This window comes from Chironomus tepperi, unplaced genomic scaffold (assembly GCF_022539635.2).
Source record: "Chironomus tepperi strain 1889 unplaced genomic scaffold, CSIRO-AGI_Ctep_v1 contig_87, whole genome shotgun sequence".
Classification (NCBI taxonomy): domain Eukaryota; kingdom Metazoa; phylum Arthropoda; class Insecta; order Diptera; family Chironomidae; genus Chironomus; species Chironomus tepperi.
The window spans coordinates 631566-656109 of NW_027226209.1; the positions used below are offsets into that span (position 1 = coordinate 631566).

Genomic DNA, 24544 nt, shown 5'->3' on the forward strand with positions numbered 1-24544 from the left:
CAATCTTACAATTTTATTTGATATTATTTTGTCATTTTATCATTTTATGCAGGATAAGCATGAAATTCTCATTTGATATCGTGAGCATTTCATGGTAATCGCATGATCGTCGACAAATTTGAATCCGCACTGCAGAAAATATTGTCAGTAAAATGCAATATCAGTTAAATAAACGTGAAATGGAAGAAATTTTTATACCTTTTTTATTTTATTCAACTTTGTTGCTTGTCATGCAATAATTTGATATCAAGTAAAAGAATATAAAAGAAAATTATAGAAATTAAATGAAAGAAATTGTCTCCATTGTGGCATGCAATTGGAGCACATTGGACACAATTTCTTATTTTTTATTCTATTTCCACTTTTATCTCTTTTTATTATTCCTAGAAAATATATTAAATAACGACTTTTAATTCATATGAAAATTTGTCATGAAGAAAGTTACTTACTTACTATTATGAATATGGTCTAATTTCAAAAAGAAGCGTTACTGAAATGTCATGTAATATCAAATTTTATTTTAATTTCTATTTTGCAACTTGCAAATATTTTTCATCCATATTGTTGTTTATTTTACTTTATGCATAATGAAATTTAAGTCAATCAAACATTATACTGTCTAGGAAAGGAGCTATGTTATTTATTTTTTGATCAGCATTTATAGCGAAAAATGATTGCATCATGGAATGGTAATTTTTATAAATTTATTGCAAGCTTTAAATTAATTTTACAAATTTTTCATCAAAATAATAAAGTTAATAACTAGACTTACGGTCGACTAATGGCATTTTCTAAGGAATTTTCTATAAAATATGCCATTATTCGAGACTAGACCGTACGTCTAGTTTTCAACTAAAAATCATGTCAAGCTGTGCACGCGGAGTAAAACCAGTAATCATGACTTTCTATTTACTTGCTATTAGCAAGCTACACTCCCGAGTGACACAAAAGCAGTAGACCTATCTTACCAAAATGTTTCAAATGCATTACGTTAACTTTCCTAACAAATATCAATGAAATAATACATATGGAACATTTTGGTTGAAAAGTGGCTCTTTCCTGATTTTTTTAACTCTCGGTCACTGAAAGATTGATTAGCAAAAAATGAAAGCTGACTACATGAAAAAGCCGAATTAACACCAAATAGAGCAGTGTTGGTACTTGTGTGCCGCCAAAAATTTGTGGAAATGCCAAGAACCGTACGTTGTATGTGGTGTTTTTCGAGGCGTTCTCATCAAGGTGCTCTGCGAAAAATAAAAGGTTGTCAACTTTAGGAAAAGGGTTGTTAGTAAATGAACCCATGACGGAAACTTTTATGACAAAAAGTCACGCGAGATAATATTTTAATCATTGAAAGTCAGTGATAGAGCTGGTTTTAGGCGGTATCTAAGGAAGGTAATGGATCACGACTGATTTGTCCGACCATCGAAGTAAGTAATTTCGAATATCTACTACATGGAGGCATTCCTATATTTTATCGAGCATTTTCTTTCTTTTCTCGATTTAATCTATCAAAATTCAGGATAGCGTATCTCTGACTTATTACCCGACTTTTTAATCGACTTGTGCTATTCGGGATCAAACATTGCAAATCTAAAAGAAACATATTTAAAAGCCAATAACATAAACAATTTGCAATTCCTCAAAACATCCAATTCATTTCAAAGTTTATTTAATTTTTAAAGTCAAGTACGCATGAAAAACGTTCTTTAACTTTCCATTTTCATTTCCTATAAACATCAGAGCAGTAAAAAATAATATAATTATAGTACTTCAGTCAAAACAAATAAGGCGAAAGAGAAACAATACAAATTTCATGACTTAACGATCAGTCGGTGTTTGTGCCTTTAAAGATTTTTGTTATTTTAAAAATAAATCATTTAATTTTATTTGCTGTACATATTGCGCTTCCGATTCATGCTTACCATCATAATACGTGCTAATTCCAATATATATTACGAATGTGAACGATAGTAAAGCATAATTGCATTATAAAGAATTCCTGGAACTATTCATATGTTAATAACCCCTGAATTTGATGAATTTTAGTATGTAGAACAGCCATCTTATTGAAAATCATCCCTGGATGTCTGCATTTACCACACACAAAAAAAAGACAGAAGAAACCCGAATGAATGAATATTTTTCAAGAGATATAAGCGATGCCAAATGACAATGGGAATTTCAATTGAATGAGCACATTATTAACCATCATAAAAGGGTCGATTTTCAGCCAGTACCGTTTTAGTTCCATCTCTTTTTCTCAATTCATATACATTCACAATCTGTTCCACGGAATATGTACATATCCAAAATAACAAGAGCAGCATGTTCCCTTCTATAAAAAAATGTATTTTTCCTGACAATGCTTTTTCACTTGAATGATTTTTTTTTAGTTTTTCCATAAAATGAACATTCAATGTACATGCATGAAAAGAGCAAATAACAAAAAAATGATATGCTGTAGTTCTCTCATTCTCTTTATGCATCGGCCCACGAACAAAACGAAGCAGCAACAGCACAAAAAATATTTTTTATTTTGAATTCTTTTTTATGCTCGTTCCTTATTTTTTCAAATGGGGAAGAGCAAAGTGATCATTCAGTATGTGAGACAGCACGATGGGATAGAGAGTATGTGCTGAAATGAGATGGATATAGTCGCACATACAACGAATGTTATGCTTTCATCATTTACGATATTCATTCAATATTGAACAACACACAGTTCAGTTCTTTGTGAGATCTCGAGGAATTAGTGTGTGCTTTTTTAATCTACACGACGGAGACAAACAACGGCTTCGTGAAAATTGAAGTTTTTTTTTTCGGGAAATAACAAAGCCGCTAGTTATTAATTTCATTTAAAAACTGATTGAAACTATTGAATTACAATCCATATACTTGAATTTGTGCTATAAAGGATCAAGTGTCAAAAAATAATCTGAATATCTGTGATAAATAATAAAACTCTATTGTGGATTATTGCAATAAAACTAACTATAAAAGGTATATAAAGTAGATTAAACCACACAAAAAGGAACATCCGTTGATGCATGGAGTGACAATTTTTTTGTGTATTTTTGCATGCTTAGAATTAAATAAATTTTAAGAATCTATCCCCAAAAGTCATTCATAAAAGCAAGCGATAAACTGAATGAGAACAGCTTAGTAACATATGTGTACTTAATTAATGAATTGCAATGAGTGATATCATTTTTAATTTAACATGACGCATATCAAATTGTAGCAAAAAAAAAATTCTCTAGCAATTAACAAGCCACGGATATGAAACAAAATTGCATATAAATGCAGTGAGGAAGAAAGTTTAATGAATGAAACAATTCAAATGGAATTGCTGCTTGTGCATATATACATATGATGGAAAATAATTAAAAGAAATTATTGAATGAACAGCCACAGCAGCATTAAATATAAAAAATTGAAAAATGAAATAATAAAGAGTGTTGAAATGTGCAAAAGAAGAGAATATAAATACGGAGATTTTTTGTGTTGATAATTGATAATCAAATAAAATGAATAATTGACAAAAATAAAAAATTAATGGAGACAGAGTTAAAAAAAAATTCAGATCCAGCAAGTGTGTGTGTATAATATTGTGAAATAAAGCAAAAAAGAGAGGAAAAAAGCAAAAAAACGATTTATTATACACACAAAAAAAGTTTTTATGTGAAATGGTGACATTAATGCCTTGTAGTTATTTATCAGCTGCTCCCCGCTGTGCAGGACTGATTGAAAAAATGATAGAGATTGAACCAAAGGTACTATAATAAAAACAACAAAATATATAATTTTTAATTAAACATTTTTTTTTTGATTTCTCATTGTGAATTATTTACTTACTTTGCTGATCTGTGTTAATCGATGACTGCGATGTTCAAAATGTCATAAAAAGTCACTATCACATCACATTGATTTGGCATCAAAGTGAAAGCAATTTGATTAAGAAATGCAGATTTTTTCATGTAATTTCATGTGAATCAGTATAAAGTAACTGTTTATGTTTGCATAATCTTGTAGTTCAGTTGTGTGCTTGACAAGCTGCATAATTCCCCGAGCGACTTAAATGAAGAAAGCTTTGCAGTGGAACTTTAGAGGCTCTGCTATACATTTTATTAACATCAAATGAAAGCCGCCTCCATTTGGCAGCCATATGGACGCCAAACAGTGCGGAGCCTTTAAAGTTCCATGCCAGAACCTTCATTTGTGCCACTCGGGTATTGCCACTCAAATCTAGTCTTAGTATTCAATTAAAATTTCAATTTATCCTTTAGAATTTTGAGGAGTGTAACTAGAATTGTGACATAAATTGTGATTAATGTGCTCATTCAGTCTGATTGTGCCAATCTTCCGGTATTAACCAGTTTGCGCTTTTTACTGCAGTCAATCTTTTAACAAATTTCATGGACGATTTCCGTTGTTAAACTCAACAATCAAGTCAGCAAGAAATAAAATTCTTGAATTATAATTTTTTTACTTTAGTAATCTTGATGAAGCCAGCAATATTCTGATCGTAAATGAAAACTTAGTAGTTATTGGTAATGTGTTGATGTTTTCCAGGAATATTCAAGTTCATATAATTAAAGTATATAGCAAAATATTGAAATGTTGTCAATTAATTCAATTTCTTATTGTATATTCCTAATCTCTTAGTGCCGGCGCTTTATCTTGAAATAAGAGTTTGAAAAGTTGGATCAGATTTTGGTCTAATAAAGATTTTGTACAAAAATAGTAGCAAACGTAAATCTCGAGTGGACAAAAATACGTTATGAGCCAGTTATAACTAGTTAAATGCAAGTTAGTGACTAGTTCTAATTCGGTTCGGCCAAGAATTTCATGCATTTTAGATTCGAAAGCCTGCAGATTTCGACTATCTCAAGACAGACCACGAGTCGTTTCCAATCCAAAATTCCCATCCTAATCAGATCACTAAACCCAAATCAGTTCTTAATTAAAAAGAGACATAATTAATAAAATCTAGAATCTCCAAAATATTCCTTTTATACCTCCAAAATTCACACTACCCAAAACTACCGACTAAACACAAACATTCATAGTATCCAAAATATATAACAGCTTCTTATGTTTATTCTTAAGGCACAGGTTTCAAGTTACACAAATTATTGATTATCAAATCACATTAAATTGACGGTAAAATTGCTATATCAGAAGCATTTAATCTAGGCTTTCACTTATACAACTCAGAAACCATATATTCCGCTAATCGCGTACACGACTTTATATTTTTGGGCCTTTTTTTTTGTTTTTGACAAATTTGATGTCAGATTCTTCGGTTTTATTATTGATTATTATGGGAGTTATTCAGAAGTGATGTTACTGGGTGGATGACTAACATCATGAATTAACGAGCTAGGATGTCATCAAATGATTCAATTCCAATGACTAGATAAAACATTCTGTCTGCTAAATGATTCAGACATGATCCATGTCTATTGCAAAAATTCAAAGAATTTAACAAAAACCGATGGATTCTCGTAGATTTCATCAAATATTAAATTCTCATTAATTAATAAAATTCATACATCTATAAATAATTAAAGTCTAGCCCGGGGATAATCTGATGAATTGCTAATCAAAGTTTCGAACCTCAATTACCTTATTACATGTTAATAGAATTCATTATTGACGTTTTCAAATCAACATAACTGTCTCCAATAATTAGATTTATTGTCAATTCATTTATTGACTTTATACCACCTATGATCATTTTCATAGTCCTTCTCGTCTCTATCATTTCAATCGCAATAAAAATAAAATAAATAAATATTCTAATGATTTCTATCGTCCAACACGTTTCGAATTAATTTTTCATTTTTTTATTTTATATTTTTAAAAAATGTGTCCGAGGGAATTGCCTAGATGAATAGCCTTTGATAGCTGTTAAGACTTCTTGGAGCTTCTTGGAATTTTAACCTTTCTATCTCTCTTATTAGCGTATTTTTGTGAGATTTGATTTTTTTGGTAGCTTAATTATGCAGTTTGTTCTGTCGTTTGTTTTGGTCAGTGATATTTATGTCCTGTCGTTTGTTTTGGTCAGTGATATTTCAAATCGTAGTGAGCTCATATTTGCCTTAATAGTTAGATTTAGATATAACGTTCATTTGAGTTTTGAATAATATTTATTGCACATAGTTGAAAACCCCTTTTAATACAAAAGATCAGTTTTTACTTAAACTCCGAAGAATAAACATCGATATTATAATTGTAAAGCAGCTTGGCATTGTTTTGTCTAACCACAATTACAAAAGGTTGTACTACCTATTAACGTTTAAAGCGCTAAACAGTTAAAAAACTTAAAACAATCTCTAACTGCGATAATTAATAAATTTATGATTTCAAAACTAAAATGTAAACAACTTTTTGAAGGAAATTTTTTGAAATTTTAAAAACCGTTAAAAATTTTGAATTTCAAGGAACCGTTAAATGGTTAAACACTTTGATATTCATTAATTGTATGTGTTTATTGCTAAATTTGATAAAATTAACGATTAGAAGCTTTTTCAATTTAAATCAATCAATTTCTGACCAATCAGTCAAAAATGCGCCGAAACGTCTCTGGAAATTATGGACTTTCATAATTTTACTCTTTCACCTTACAAAAATTTTTTTCAGACAAGAAGGAACGATTGTGACAAATTTTCTAGATTATATCATGTGAACAGTTATAAATATTCAAATTTAAATAAATTAACATATTTTTCATTTATTTACTTTTTTTTTTTTTTGTTAAATTAATTGATTTTTAGTTTTTATTTATTTAGTTTCTCTCTCAACTCATGTTGTGCCTTTTCAATACAAAAATTTGTTTTCATCCAGCATGAATAATTTATTGGCGTGATGTGTGAATTTAATGGTTTTATTAATTGATTTCTAATGAGATGTTATAAATTTTCATTTTCTTTTTTAATTTCATTCCATTCTCATCTGACTGTGTTAAGGCAAAAAAAAGTGACAAAAATTTCATCTGAATATTTAATACACACCATGAGAGTTGGTACATTTTAGACATAATTTTTATTTTTTCACTTCGTTCTTTAACTGATCGTTGAACAAAAAAATGTTATAAAGGAATCTTGTCAGTCAGGTTTCTTGTGGTTTACAATCTGATTGTGATGTTTAGATAACGAAACGAGAGGGAAATGAGATGAGAATATTGGGACTTTTTTTTGTTACTGTTTCTGTGTCGAGAGATATTTTAGGTAGTTTTTGAACTTGAGTATTTCCATAATGTTCAAAATCACTTTAGACTCGATTAGATCAGACAAATTTTTTGGCTAATTGTTTTTTAAGGAAAATATGCGGAAGTTTAAGAAATGATTTTTCAAGTAGATTTAACTATTTTTGAAATTTGGCTATCAGCATTGATCTGTTTTGAGTTGCTCCATAATCCAAAAATTAAGGAATAAATAGCAAAAAGAATATGAATATTTTTGGACTGAAATATTCAATTTAGAATGTGATATTAATTGGAAACAAAGAATATGCTTATGATATACAGAATGAGTATAATAATGAACACAGTCATGTAGATGAACATGCTTTTCGACTGCCTGTAGAATTCAATCTCGCTAGAAGAGAAAAACTCTTTAAAAAATTAAAAATTAACCCAATTTTTCTTATTTATTAAAGTCTATAGTAATTTTTGGCGCAAAATTTGCAATTGGATACTCATTAGTGATAATGTCTCATTTTACATTGTTAAAGTTATCACTAATTTATAACTAACAAGTTTATTCAGATCTTTAAATCGCACATTCATCTATTATTCAAGTATTTGACTTGTAGATTATTTTTAAACTCAATAAATCGTCTGATTAATTTCATTAGAAAAGCGATTAATTAGAAATTATGAAAATTATAATAGGAATGTGGACATAAATATTATTTTTTTTATAGTGACATAAAGTTTATTTGAATAATTTGAATTTTTATGCTTTTTTATTTTAAATTATGATTGCTAACTAGTATATCATTTACTAGATATTGAATTCATCAAAAATTCTAATTTGATAAAATTTTAAAGTTTGATTTTATTGATGAATTATAGTGTCTTTAGTTATTAATACAGATTTATGTTAAATTCATATTTATATCGAGTTTCATAAATGAAAAAGGCTTCGTCACAGCTTGGTCAATGCTCAATCATGGTGGCCTCTATTTGGGAATCATAAAGCTGACAACTAGAGGCTGCTTCCTTTTAAGTAGTGTTAATAAAAGCAACTACTTCCTAACTAATTGTAAACACGTTCCAATGTGCAGCCTACATTACAACATCCTAGGCCTTCTATCTGACTCTGTTGTCGGCAATGTCACCCAATATGTCCAAATTCTCAGTCTGTACGTTAACCTGATTCTCATTCTTTCATAGCTATTCCACACGTAGCTTAAACAGCTCCTGTACAATTTGGTACTTAAAAAGATAAGAAACTCAACCAAACTCCTAATAGTAAATCATGTTAACGACTTTGATTATATGTATTTTAAAAGTGTAGCTTTAATAGCCTTATATTTCCATATAGCACTAATTGAAACAGAATAGAAAGAGATTATGAAACACCAAAAAACCAATAAAAATAGCTAATCTATGTCAAGGAAATAATTTCAGTAAAATTATGAAGTGTCAGACAGAAATTCAATAAAAGTCAACGAAATTTTACTAAATTTATTAATGTCCATCCAGCTCCTAATTTCTTGAATGCAAATTATTTACGATCAAAGCACTAAAATGCAGTCATTAAAAATTGAGACTTTAAAATACACAAAAGAAATTAAAATTCAGATTAGAAATGAAAATTGTTGCTTAATTTTTGAAGTAATGAGCACACAACCCGAGTTACACAAATGAATGTTAATGAGGTTTTAAGGCTCCAGAGCTGCACTAGAGTGATTCTCGGGTAATAATGGATTAGCGAGAGAGGCTGAGTTAGACCTCCGCCAGTACAGTTTAAACAGATCTGGATTCTAGATTCTGTTTTTAACAACCCTGGTGTTGATACCTGAGATCTGGATTCACTCCTTTGATGATATTACTATCTGTAGTCCACAAAGGTAGGACTGTGATCCGCGTTTCTACTGTATATGATTCGAAAAGGACATGTGGGAAATTGTTCCTGGCGAGTCTCGAACTCATGATCGCTGGATCGGTGTTGCAATAATTAGATACCGAAGTACTTAACCATTCCGTCACCGAGACTCTTCAGACTCACTTGACAAATGGAAGATACTTTAACTTGGTAGTCATTTTAAATGCCACATGAAAGTCACTTTATGACGGACTCTTCTTTATGTATGCCACTCGGGACATGATTATAAAACAAAAATTATGACTAAAGTGCTACGTGGAATTCCTAATGACTATTTTCTGCTTAATAATTTTAAAATTTATTATCTTTTATGAAATTTATGAAATTTTTTAATTAGTTAATCATCAATAAAATATTTTTTAAAAGTCCAGAAAGTCACAGGAGTCTGTCTCATCAAATAAAATTTTATTTATATTCAAATAGCCGTCTCACTCTGTCGATGCCATTATTATTAATTGATATACTAAGTTTATTAATCAAAATATTTATTGCCATTTTTAAAATAATTTATATTATCTCCAATAAATCACATAAAAATCAATGTATCGAGTCAAATTTCAATGCTATGTACCAGCAATGCCCCCAATGTATGCAATTTATGCATGCTGTCAAGTGAAACTAATTATTCAACGATATTTAATATTTTAAATATGTCATAAAATATAAACTAATGACAGGATTAAGAGATTTTAAGAATATCGACATTGTCGGAAGTTCCTGACTCATTATTTATCTCTTCATAAATCTATTTGTGTATATAAAAATCACACTCGTCATCATACTTGAGACATTTGTCATATAAAGCAATTCATACCGCCAATGTTGCCTTGTTTACACAACTGAATTCTTTCAAACTGAACATAAACAGTTCCAAGTAGCATAAAATATTTATTTATACATTGACTAACATATTAACTGACTCCGCCACACTTTCAATCTCTATATTTTTTGAAGAACTCGTGATGACATCATTCCTTTAACTAATTTATATATTTTATCTCTATCTCGTTTTTATTATAGGTTAAACGAGCAAAAACAGAACCGTCAGAAACAAGTGATAAAACTAATCGGTAAGTTGAATAACTTAATTTTTTTTTTATACATATTTGAATTATGGAATAAATTTCACGAGCTATTTGAGGAAATTTAACAACTGTGAAATTGCTTTTGCATGGAAATTTTCGGGACTTTTATGCTGCTTTTTGAATATTTTATGGATTGCATATTGCTTACAGAAGCATTTCTAATGAAAATTGATAGTGTAAGTGCTATCGGAGAGTTTTCAAATTTTTTTTACTTTTTTCTTGGGCGGGATAACGTGGTGAACCGCACTATTCGCCGCAAAAATGGGTCGAACTTAGCCGTCATGGGGATATTTGGGCGATGTCGCATCTTATTGTTAATATGATGCCCTAGTGAACATAGTGTGCTGTTCTGGTTTACTGCTAATGTGACTATGTTCTAAACGAGAGTCAAGTCAACTTTGGACTGAATTTTTGAAACTTTCTATGCTTTGCACTTTCTGGGAAAGAACTGATAAAAGTGATCAAAAATTATCAAAAAATGATCATCTTGCTATATATCAGTCTTCAATTTATGAGTAGCAGTGATTATTCAAAAAATACAGGATAGTCAATTTATCATCAGAGTAGAATAGAATGTGGGGTTTCAAGGCATATGAAGGATATTTTGCCAGATCGAGAATAAGGCCAATATTACCCAAATGGTGGGAAAATAGACCAGAAATCTGCAATCCTTGCAAAGGAGGTTCGATTCTTACCAGAAGACGATCTCTCAATCCATTACAAAGATTGTTTTCGACATGACAAGCTTTAAATACTCACAATATTACAGTGAAATAAGAGAAAATTCCAACTGATTTTGGATTGCATGAAACTATAAGTTATCTGGAATATTATCGCAACAATGTTGTAGACGTATGCAGCATACTCATGTATATCCATTAAATTTTAATTACGATAGTGCAGAACTTTTACTTTATACTTTATTTATGTGCAGTCAATGCATCTACAAACCAGATATTTCAAGTTTTATCACTAAAAACATAAACAGCGAACTTCTAATCTCCAATACATATCATCACTGCTATCTAATCCAGAATTGTTGCATATTTTTATCTTATTCCCAAAAAAATCCCATAAGTTACAAAATCACTTAGTAATATTCAAATGACCGTATAAATGCTCATGTCCACTTACAAAAAAAATGTCACAAAAGAATTAGACACACAAAAAGAAGTGTATCCACGAAAGAAAATCATCAGCATGAATAATATGTAAATGCACACTATACACATTATTTCGATTATCACCATGTCTATCGTGTTAATGAAAGATTCCAATTTCCATTTTTAAATATATTTTAACTCTTTTTTTTTTGGTATTTTATAAATGTTTTTTTAATATAAAACGACATGAAAACAACACAATTTATTTTATCATTGACACCTCAGTAAATTACAAGATAAAATATATTTTTTGTATCTCCATCTCACTCTAGTCTTTAACCCATACCTTGTTGGATCTCCCTCTTCTCTGCTCGTGTTATAATATCGAGAATTGAGAATTTATTTGTATATAAAACAAAGTAGAAATTTACATAAGAAATGCTGGGCAACAAATATCATCTGTTAACATAAAAACGATATCAGAATGAACACGACAGAACATAAAACTTTATGTTAATACGCTTTAGATTCACACAAATTTGTTTTGGGTGTACGAATAAGAATTTTGTTTGTGGCCTGATGTTTGTTTTTTTTTTTTTTGGTGTATAATTCACAGCAGACCGAGAGAGTTTTCGTGATTTTAGGGATATTTTAACATATAATTACAGTGAATGCTCAACGCATAATTTTTTATTTCTCTTTCTCGCTCTCTGCTCTGGTGTTGTGCTTCATCACACGGGGTGGTCTTTATCTATTCAACAGATTGAAGCCATTTAAGACAATTGTCACTGTAGAGGAATGGAACAGAATGTGCATGTGATGTGGATAGGGTCACTTATGTATGGAAATGTTCTCGGGATTTTTTCTGTTCTTTGTTTTTATTATTGCTGTTTATTAATTGTTGAGGCTGCATAGGGGCATATGAATGGAAGCATTTAGCATTTAGTAACGGCTAATATCGCAACTAGTTGCTACTTTATTCTTGTTACTGCCATGATCCTTATTATACTATTCAATAATTTACTGACTATTGAGCTATTTTTCGGGATTTGTACCATGATTATCTCATCTGAAGAGGAGCAGTCCACAGTCAGACTCAGATGTTGTGTGTCCCGAATACACAAACCGAGTTGATGTGACTAGAAACAGCAAAAAAGCACCCGAATCTGATCATACTTTTCTAGGATAGAACTCGGGTCGTAAGGGTCGTTAAGCCGACACTCTAACCACTACGCCACTGCTGCTTGTTTGCTGTCTTATAAAATGTAACTTATTCTTGTAATTAAAGGTTTTTTTGATTAACATTTAACTATGTCAACCAAGTCAGTTGATTAAGATCGTTAAAAATTCGGGTAAATATCTTAAAATATCTCAATTTTCCCAATTTTCAAGAGTTCTCATTTGAGATCAAACCCGAATTGATAAGGACATTTAATGACTTCTTATTCCTAGTTCTAAGGATGACAATCTGTATTATGGCTATATCAGCTACCATTCTAACTAGAATTAAAAATATTTAAGCAATTGCCTATCCATTCAAAAGCACATCCAACAGCTCATTGACTCACCAAAAAACCATAACCATAGAACCCCCATAACCAGCACGTTGTAGAGCAATTTGCAACGTACGAGAAGAGAAAGAATTATTTACGACTTGTTTTGTGTCATTTTTATTTTTATTTTTTTGTACGTAGAATGGCATGGTTAAAGGTCATCTGTTAATTTTCTTATAATCTTAAATTTTAAGTGACTTGTGCGAAATGTTTTTTAATTAAACATATATTTAAGGTATAATTTCATTTCATTATGCACATAAAGTGACATGATGTCTATATGTGCACATGAGTATACAGACAATGAATTCCTTTTGTTTCATCTTTTTCCTTTTTTTTTTCTGTTCTTTGAGGCAGAAATGGACAAAAACTTTTCTGCAAAATTCCAAAGAAAAGAGATTTGGGGATGATGAAAAGTGTCAAATTTCCATCCAAAAAAGACGACCTAAATTCTAAAAAATCACAAAAAAATGAAATGAATGAGAAAATTTTTACAACAAATATTCTGTAAAATCTTAGATAACTTCATGCTCATCATGTTCACCTGCGAGTCGTTTTTTGGGACCCACAAAATGTACAAGACATAAAGGAATGTAATAAATGTATTTTTGGATTAAGAGATTCTTTATGTATGTTAAATTGTGTGCTTAATGTGTAGTTAGCCTTTTTACTTACATACATACCTTGAGGATATGGAATCAAATTTCCTATGATACCTTTTTCATTTCAATTCTCCCTTAAAAATTGTTTTCATTCAATATCTCATCATCTGTTGATGATTATCGCATCAGAATATATGTTTTTATGAATTGACAACATATTCTATGCTACTGCTGATTATGCTTTTGACCGAGAAAAAAAAAATAAAATCTCTTCATTTTGGATTAAATTTTATCAAATTACACATTCCGAGAACAAAAACAATCCGAGAATGAAGGAACAAGACGAAGGCTTGGATATAAAATTGAAAAGCCGGCGGCAAAAATTCGCCATAATATCAACAAAGTTCTGTAATAATAAATACCATAATGGACAAACAATTCTCGGAAATTTGCGCAGCGATAATTTCATCGCAAAGTAAATAAATAGAGTCATTAGATGGAAGTCACTAAAGAAAGTTATCTCTAAATGCTTAAATAAACAATTCTAACGACATTGAAGGCAATCTCAGCATGCTTAAAAACCTCATTCACATTTCACGCTCGTCATAGTAACGATGATTTAATGCCTACATACATTGAATGTTGTTTGTTATTTGTTAAATAAATAAAAATGAGTTTAGAGATCAAGAAATAAAAATTTACATCAATTTTACGTCAAATAAACATTAATAAAAGTGCATTTTTGTAACAAATTGCTTTCATGATGCAAAGCATTTACAAAATTAATTAGAAATGATTAGATGGGTGATGAGTAGGCTGGAGCGCATTTGTATTGGGATGGAGATGATTGCTTGGATTGTGTTGAATTTGGAACTTGAGAAATTTGAAGTAGTTTTGGGCAAATTTGGCAGTCGACTCGGATTTTATGATAAAGTCAACACAACTTCACATCAAGTTCACGACTTCAAGCTCATGAAAAAGGGAATTCTTGGATATCAACCATATCTAGGCGAATAGACCAGTACGTACGCAAGATATCTGTGGCCGAGTGGTTAATCATTGATCGGAAATCTGTAGCATTATTCTGTGAGGACTTGGGTTCGATTCTCATCACATTCTACACAGATGCAATCATCGCATGGAGTTGTGTCAATATGGCAATGATTCGCACAATAATTACGACATTCCAGGATAACCAAGCATTAGATTTCCTGTATGAGCTAGAACCAATAACTAATTTGTGCTTAAACAAAGACCTATGACATCAAAATGTGATTTTCCTTCATTTTCTGACATCAAATCGAGTATAAATCATACAAAATTAGCTTAATGTCCATAAAAAGTCCTAGAACAAGCCTCATCGGCAAGTCTTTACTTATGAAATCATGCGAACAATTTGAAGCAACTTAGCTCAAGAAAAAAGCACACTGTAAAATATTACAGTCGCATACATAGTAAGATGATAATCTGCTTGCATCAACAGCAAGAAATGAAATTGTAGATAAATATCCCATAGTACAACCAGACATAAATGCATGTAAATTCTTTCTCTGTATGAAAGTGTCATGAAGATTTGTTTTAATTAGTCAGCTTAATGAAATTTTTCATTATGCTGTATCGCTGTGAGAAGCGTATGTAAATTAATGATGCTTCATATTGTGAAAGATTGAGATTATTTATTAATCTTCTTATGACTTGTTAATTTTGTTTATTGCATTATGGATTTTTTATTGTAATTTAATGGTCTTTTCAACAAAGTTGTATGATCAGATTTGGAATTGTTCTGGATTGCTTGCATGGATTTGAGTTAGGCGGGGCGAAAAATTGTTTTGGATTTTGAAGCGTAGGAAGTTGGTATTGTTAGATTGAACTGGAATATTTATAAGAAAATGGAATATTTATAAGAATTCTTTAAATCAATTTAAGGGGATGATACAACTTGGGTATAACAGATCGCAGTATTTATCGTCTTTATTGTATCAATTCTAGCTTAGTAAATTGGTTTGCCCGATTCTAAGAAAGGACAAAATCTTATTTTTTGAACGCGAGAATATTTATTTCGAGAAATATTCATATGAAAAACTAAAATTGCAATTTATTCATCAGTAAACCTGGTTTTTAAAACCAAAATACTTTTAATCAATAGAACAGTAGATGTAAAATCATTTAATCAGTAGAATATTAGTGTCAAATATTGAAATTTGTGGAAATTCTAAATTTTTCAATCCAAATTTTTTGTAAACAAACAAAATATTTTTAAAAATCATAGTTTCTTCCCCCTCAAAAATATTTTTTAATTTTTGATCGAAGCAATCAGATTTTTTTTTTTGCATTGTGAACTTTAATCAGGTTTTAAAGTCAATTCAACTTTTCCATTAGAAATCCTAACTTTAAGTTATAACATATTGAAGCTTTAGAATCGATTCCATTTCCTAAGCAACCAAAAATTCAATTTTGTATCGACAAAATATTTTCGACATGTCATTTTTTCCATAGAATTGAGACATAAAATTTCCATAAATCTGCAATTTTTCAATATTTTTTTCTTCTATATGTCAGAAAAACTCCAAAAAATACAAATGCTTGCTACTTACAAGCTAGTCATTAGATTTGAATAAAAGAACATTAATTCCAATTTATTTGCTTTACTGATTTTGTATTTCTCTATCAGAATTGTTATGAAAACAAAAGAAGCAAAAGAAGTTATAGATTTTAAGAATGAACATCATATAAATTCTCATTCAGCAGTTGAGAAAACAAACAAAGAGAATCAAGAAATGCAAAAAAAAGAGAAGAAATTTACATAAAAGAAAATAAAGATCGTGTTTTTCCCTATCTTAATTGCTTTTGCCTGAAAATATTTTCTCTTAAAATTAGCACATTGCAACAAGTCATTAATTATCCGTCCAGCATGCAAAACTCATTTTCATGCTTCTCCTCTCATAAGAAATTTTTATGCATTCACATAAAAATAAACACTTGACACATAAATTTCCATTCCAATATTGTTCTTGTTTCCTTAAAATATTGAGAAATATGCACATGCACACACATTTTTTTTGGGTCTTCTTATTTCTGTGAAAAAAAGGACATACCAGAAAAGAAAAATATTCATTCACAGATTTTTTATATCTTCGTCAATTTTTCAAATTATTTCGAGTATGAGTATGAGAAAGAAAAGAGACAGGCACACTTGACACATTTGTTGCTTCATGATTTATTTCATGATTTACAAAAAGGCACATCTATGTCTGTTCACGGAAAAGCATAATAAAAAGGAATAAAATACATGTAAGCATAATAATGATGGGCATGATGATTTCTCATCGAAATGATTTTTTTCCTTGGAATTGACTTGACTAGGCTGAGATACTTTGGGTTTAATTAGTCAAATTGTATGAATTGCCAGTCCATACAACTTGTTGCCTTTTGTAGACAATAGAATTCAAACTCTGCACAGTTGTATGATCCAAGGCGCATTAATATGTGTGTCTTACTATGTAGTCTAGTTAACATGGCCAGAACATGCGAAAAAGCAATAAAATTCGGCTTTGCTTTCTCTGGGATCCATGCCCGGTCATAAGGCATGTGCTGATGTTAAATTGCTTCAAATATAACCCAGAAATCATTATCAGGAAAGCATACGGCGCAAAAATGGCTAAAAACCCGAAAATCATCGAATTTGGCTTGAAATCGGAGTCACGTTGGCTTGGGCACGATTTTTGACTATTTCTCCACCCTGTGGCTTGCGAGTTAGCTATTAAATCATCAAGTTGGTGCTCAAAGACTATTTTTACTTGTTAATTTCAATGGATAGCTCAAAGCACCAAAAAGTTCAAGAATATGGTCTAGAGATAACGTATTACTGAAATGGTACCGCGTCCATACCGAATCCGATGTTAAGACAGTCTCACACTAGCCTAATCCTATATTCTATCCATTTGCGCTGTCAGTGTTAGTGCTACATATTTCATCCAAAGTCAACGATAAATCATACCAAGATTCTAAACCTGAATCATCTCAAAAAACTATATCGTTTCTGTGACCGCAGTGTGCATCGTTGTTTGTCAAATAAACATTCCATGTGAATGAATAATAAGAGATACCATAAGTGATTGTCAAATTGCTGACATCCATGCGTTAAAGAGATGTCAAGAATGTGAGGAAAGAAGTTCAAAGGAGAACGTTCTGCCTTAGTTTTTTTTTCTGTGTCTTCATTTATTTGAAAGGAGAGAAATTTTTAAAAATGTTGTTACACTAATTATGATGCGAGAATAGAAAGGAAAAGTTGTGACTAATTAGACTGTGTAATAAGATGTGCTCATTCACTGCCTTTAATTCGACTCCTTTTTGAAATTTTTCGAGGGATTTTTTGTCTTAAACATCTTGCATTTTACACATAATTGAAGGAGATCCACTCAATTTTTCTTCATTTTTTTAAATAAATTATTTTGTGTCTTCTGAGAATTTCTTGGAACTTGAAGTTGACTTGATTGCATCCACAAGCCCACAATAAGTTTATTTTCATATTTTAAGGTCCAAAAAAACAAATCTTTTTGTTTAGAAATCTTTAATAGACTTCTAATATGGACATCTGTGGCACATATGCTTATTTTTTTAATAATTCATTTGTTTTCTGGTCCATACTCTCATAAAACGGAATCAGCATGCAAAAAAAAATCACATGCGAGGCACGCCTGTTAATGTAGCATGTGTAGGGGCGTAAATTTTAATGGAATGATAACAGTTTAACGTATTTCCAATTCTTGTTGTCTTTACAGATTATGTAGTTCAGAGATTTCAACACAAAGTGATTGTAACGTATCGCCACTACTCTCGTCATATAATTTACATCAAAATTCACCATCAAATCAATCATTGCTGCATAATCATCAATATAGAAATTTGTCATCAACGACAATAACGCAACAACAACAACAAAATTCACCATCATTAATAAGTGGATTAAATTTATCATCAACATCGACTGTATCGTCTGCATCGACACCACCAACGAATGTGTCTTCGTCATCATCGTCATCATCATCAATACCCACCAGTGCGTCCATAACAACATTGAGCAATAATAATAATATTTATAACAATAATCATTTATATCAGCATCATCATCATATTAATTCAACAACATCTTTATCTGGAAGTGTACACAATACAAAACACAATAATTCGTCAACAAGCAGCGGGGCAGCAACGGCAATAACAGCACATCATCCCACGCCAATTGAAGGCTTGACGGCTTTATCATCGCTTGGTAGCTCAGCTATACATTTAACAACAAATTCACTTTGTGGTGGCAGTTCTAATTCGTTGGGATCTGAATTGGGAATGTCACATTGGTTGAGTGATGGACCGTCTAATTCTGGTAAGCATACATGCTCTATGACTGTATAGAATTAGTTTTAATTGAGTTTCATTTTGATGTTTAGTAAAAACAGAAATAAAGAGTCCGACATCATTGGTTGAGGCAAGCGCATTACCATTAGCGCCTTCTCATTTAGATTCAGCATTTCTCTGTACAAATACTGTAAATTTAGACGCTACACAAAGTTCAAATGCTTATGACCACAAGCAAGAGTACTATAATTATTATAACAGGTATGAAAATGGACATTACATCCTTAAATATCATGTACTAATGTGAATATATTTTCAAAATTATACAGCATGCAACAATACACACCACCATTCTATCCATCTGCATATGGTTCCGCATATACAACAAGATCATCATCAAAAATTCCATCGCCAAATGCTGCATATTTATCATCAAGTTACGCCACAAATAATAATTCAGCACAACTTTATCCCACGTATGGCTATAACAACTTTGGACAATTTGGTACATCGCAACAAGATTATACGGGATATTACAATCTTAATAATGATCAATACAATACATATTACAATACAAATTATTCACCTTATGTCAGTTCACCGGGATCAAGCAGTAGTCAAAATTTTCATATTGCAGCGATGCCCGAAAGTCCATCCGAGACACCCGGTACACCGTCAGGTTTAGCACATTCACCACAATCGCCATTATCAATATCACCAAATACGTCTAATCATGCGACAGCAACAAAGTCAACTCCATCAAAAGGGAAGGCACGTGGCAGACGACAACAGAATACGAGTCCCACGCGATCAACATTGAATGATACACCCTCGGTCGAGAATGTAAAACCGCCGGAAAGAGTCTTTATATGGGATTTGGATGAAACAATCATAATTTTTCATACATTATTAACTGGCAGCTATCCAAATCGATACAATAAGGTCTGTTCTACTGCTTCTGTTTTTATTTTAGTTCATTTAATTAATTTAACTTATTTTTCATCTAAATTAGGATCCAACACTTGCCGCTCAAATGGGTTATCGAATGGAAGAAATGATTTTCACAATGGCTGATAATCACTTCTTTTTTAATGATGTCGAAGAATGTGATCAAGTTCATATTGATGATGTATCATCGGATGATAATGGACAGGATTTAAGTACTTACAATTTTGCAACTGATGGCTTTCAAACTGGCAATGCGCAAGGTATGTATATTGTCATCCATTTTTGTTTAGATAGTAATGGTAATAATGGAAATTTAATGGATATGGGGATGCATGGTTGGAATTTAGGGTGTTGATGGGAATCAAAAATTGTGAACGCAAGCAGCACATCAGTCGTTAAGGCATCGGCTATGGTTTTACGAAGTTTCGGGACAAAATTTGGGAAATCGACTGGGGAAATGGAAACGTCAAGTCTAGTCGACTCTAATTCTAGCACAGTTTTGAAGCTTTGATCTCGACTTTAAGCTCTGATTTGAGGCTTCGGACTCGACATCTAGCTCTGATTTGAACTTGTAAACTCGACAAATCTCCCATCCAAAACTGAAATCATTGTCTCGGTAACGAGAACCCTTCTCTTTTTGATGCTTGGTTGACGGTTAAACATAAAAATGGAAGCTACCCTGAACTAGTTAGCCTAAACTAAACATTTCGTTTGCTGCTGCGTGCCTGTCAGTTCAGTTAGCTCGTGAATTCAGACTTCTCAATCAGGAACTACTGAACATTAAGCAGTTAGCATTGGGGAAAAATATGAAATATGTTTATCTGAATTTTATAGTCATAGAACCCCCATTGATACATTAAATATGTAAAGCAATTTATAGTCTATACTGCTGATAGTAAATAATTAAAAATATCAAAATGGTTTCTAGATTTTATTGCATTTTTAAATGGTAACTGTGCGTTAAAGAGCCTTCGGTGGTCTATTGTCTTGGCATGTTGAGGAGTAAATATCAAACTTCAGTAATATTATATTGAGATGACCTCCATGGACACACACTTAAATGTTATTCTCTGAATGGCAATCAAACGGACCATGTAGTTTGAATCAGCCGGTTTCTCACTGTCAGTAGCCAGTCAGTTGGCATGAAGCAGTTTCCAAGAGATAACTTCTAATTGTATGGTCCGCTTGACTGACATGTGGACTACATTAAAGTGCATGCCTTTTTCAAAATCAAAACATAGTTGCCTCAAAGAAGCCACATTAGTTTTATCCATAAGTCGCCCCATCCACACCCGACTTTCCAACTCTGATTCACGAAAAACCATATGGATCATCCCAAACTCATCATTTTGTTCCGTTCAATTTTCTGTCTATTTGATTTGAGGGTTTAATGAAATGCTTTTTATTTTGACTTTTGCTAAATAAACATTTCGCATTTCACCCTCGCCTAAATAATTGTCTCTGTTCCTTTACAATTTTTTCGTCTATGTCTCTTGCTTAAGCACACATTTCAACATGACATTCCCAAATGTTGTTTGATGATGAAAACGTCTTCAAATATTTATTTTGCCATTAAAAATAACATATAGAACTAGAGGAGATGGATGAAATTTTATTTTATGTCTTTTTTCCCATTTTCAGGAGCACCAAATATTTGCTTGCCAAATGGAGTTCGTGGTGGTGTTGATTGGATGAGAAAGCTTGCATTTCGTTATCGTAAAATTAAGGAAATTTACAATACATACAGAAATAAGTAAGTTCTATTAATAAACATCCTTGATTGTCAATTACTAAATTTCTATTTCCTATCCACAGTGTTGGCGGTCTACTCGGTCCAAAACGTGAACAATGGCTTCAAGTCAGAAGTGAAATTGAATTAATTACCGACAATTGGGCTTCACTTGTATCAACATGTCTTAGTATGATTGCTCAACGAGAAAATTGCGTAAATGTTCTTGTGACTACAACACAATTAGTGCCAGCATTGGCAAAAGTTTTATTGTTTAATTTGGGCGGTGTCTTTCCAATAGAAAATATTTACAGTGCGACTAAAACTGGTAAGTTCGATTTGATAATTTAGTTTGATTATTGGCATGTTGATGTCGAAGGACAACACGTGAAAATGTCAGAAAATAGTGTCAGCAAGATAGCGTGACTTTGGCTTTGAATCGGATTTGACAAAATCCAGGAACCGATTTCTCTGGTACAGTATATGTATCCTAACAGGCAAAGATCATGCCGTCATGGTCCAAAAATATCGATGCAGGACTCAAAAGTGGTCTCTTTGCCTGTTAGGTGCACCATTGGTACGGTACAGTGGTATGCCAATTATGGCAAAGTGTTATCAGTTGTGCCGTACCATGCCACAATCGGGGATATCAGCTCCAGCCCTACGCCAGAGTCATACTGACCTAGAGACACTATTTTCCAATTTTTTCACTCAGTATGTCATTCGTGGTTGTTTGAATGCCTTTAAGATCCATAAAAGTTATCTCAAATTTTTTAACTAATTCATGTCATTTTCTTCATCCCTAAACAGGCAAAGAATCATGTTTCGAGAGAATCGTGACAAGATTCGGACGAAAAAGCACGTATGTTGTCATTGGTGATGGAGCGGACGAGGAGAAAGCCTCAAAGAATCTAAACTTTCCATTTTGGAGAATATCAACACATAAAGACATTAAGGCATTGTATACCGCACTAGAAATGGGCTTCTTATGAAATGTGAATTTTATATCCATTTCAATCATATTTATGCAGTATTAAAGTCATGTGGACACTTTATTTTGTATTTTTATCAATAACAAAATTCTTCAATTTAATTAAAATTCTTTCAATTTTTATTGCGGGACAAAATGCTTCCTTGCATGTTTACGCAGGAAGTTAACAAATTAATTTTGAAAATTATGCTCAAAAAAAGTGAAAAAAAAAATTAAAATTTGATGGGGTATTAATGATGACGAGAAGAAGTAACTTTAACTTTTATACACAACATGGAGAAATTAAAGTAAATTAAAATCATTTTAATAAGTAACTAACTATAGTGAACCCAGTGAATAAATTTTAATTGAGAAATCTTATTGTAAAGCACTATTAAAAAATTCTACTTGTATCAGACAAAAAATGACGCACTTTAAAAATATAAAAAAGAAAAACATATAAATATGATAAAAAAAAGAGTTTGGTATGGAATATTTTGCTTTTTTGGGGCAGAGTGACTAGAGGATACTTTGGTTCTATTTATATTTTTGGTTCCAACATATAGATTTTTAAATATTTGAACATTTTAAGTACTTTACAGAATAATGATTGTGTTTAAACTTCCAATTTGAATAGTACGAGTTGATAAATCCATCCAAAATTCAGGAACAGGCCGGTATCTTGATGGATTCAAACCTAATCCTGTAAAATTAACGGAATTTAAATGGAATCAGGCAAATAGCCAAAGTTATACCGGTCTGGAGTCTGATTTTTGATCGATTAACCGATTTGTGCTGTTAAGAAAAGAGTTCGAATTCGATTTAAATGAAAAAAATTAATTTGACACACAAAATCAATGCCAAGAGAATGGAATTGTAACATGACATAAAATAACATTTGATCAATTACGAAATTTTTGTTAAATTCTGATAATTTTTGACTGTTTTCATCAATATTACACCCTTGGCGCGTTATAACTCGTTGATGGCATGTTAGACATTAATTTTACGTTAGACTAGTTCTTACAAATTTTGTTAAAACTTATCAAAAACATCTTTTAAAACCCTAACAAGTCTACTACCCAAAAAACCCAAAATTCTTCTCAAACCAACATATTATATAAGTATACTAAGTAAAACAAAATTAGATTAAGTAATGGGGATGATGAACAATATAATGTACATAATGAAAGTGACAGAAAAAAGTGAATCGATCGAATAGCCAAATTTTAGTTAATTAATTATAATAATGATGAAAATATATATTAATTGAAAAACTATTGTAACTATTTACATGAAAAATATTATAAAAATAAAAAAATAAAATAAAATGTGTAAATTCAAAAAGTAAAATCAGAAATTTTTCATTTTTTAAATCTTTTGAGCTGAAAGGACTGAGATTCAACTTCAATAGAATCTATTGTGTCTTACAAACTTAACGAAACCAAGCAAATCCTTCAAAACTTATCTGCATTACTTCACTCAATACACGAACTAACTCAAACAGCATTTTGTGGTCAATAAGGTACCGCAACGTCATTGCGTCAACGGTTAGACGTAAAGTGACCCTTACAGGATCGTGACGCCAGTTTTTAATCATCTGGCATTTTAATGGCGAATCATGAAATTTGCTATATTGTGTCGTTTGGATGAACTTCATAACTAGATTGTCAAAGTGAACCTGAACAGTACATCGTGGTTGAAAAGAAATTGCTTTACCAAGTTAATAACGATAAGACTCGAAATTGTCATGGCGGAACCATTTGCTGCAATGTACCACTCGGAGAAAAAATGGTCATCAACTAAGCATAACGTTGGAGTGAACCTAAAATATGTGAAGAGTAAGGACAAAGCTCTACTACTAGCCAGTTCATCTGAATTCAAAGCTAAGTCATCACACAAAATTGCAAAAAAAGAATAATTTTCTATAACACTTAATAGTCCCATCAATCCATACTCGTCGTCCACAATTCAAACAAATTCACATCAAATGCCCCACATGAAAGTCACTAGAAAGGATGCGATGTGAAAATATGGAAACGAATCAAACAAAAAAGGACAATTCGGCGTTAAAACAAAA

At 31.4% G+C, this 24544-nt stretch overlaps 1 protein-coding gene across 1 annotated transcript; it reads left to right on the forward strand.

Moving 5' to 3' along the window:
* The first annotated feature begins 2749 nt into the window (after positions 1-2749).
* On the forward strand, positions 2750-23041 carry eya (eya transcriptional coactivator and phosphatase 2). The gene is made up of 9 exons (XM_070635234.1): positions 2750-3776; positions 10140-10189; positions 18244-18845; positions 18910-19078; positions 19147-19759; positions 19830-20025; positions 21407-21518; positions 21581-21822; positions 22305-23041. Exons 1-9 carry the CDS (start codon positions 3690-3692, stop codon positions 22484-22486), a joined length of 2253 nt encoding a protein of 750 aa, XP_070491335.1. The 5' UTR covers positions 2750-3689; the 3' UTR covers positions 22487-23041.
* Positions 23042-24544: the final 1503 nt, after the last annotated feature.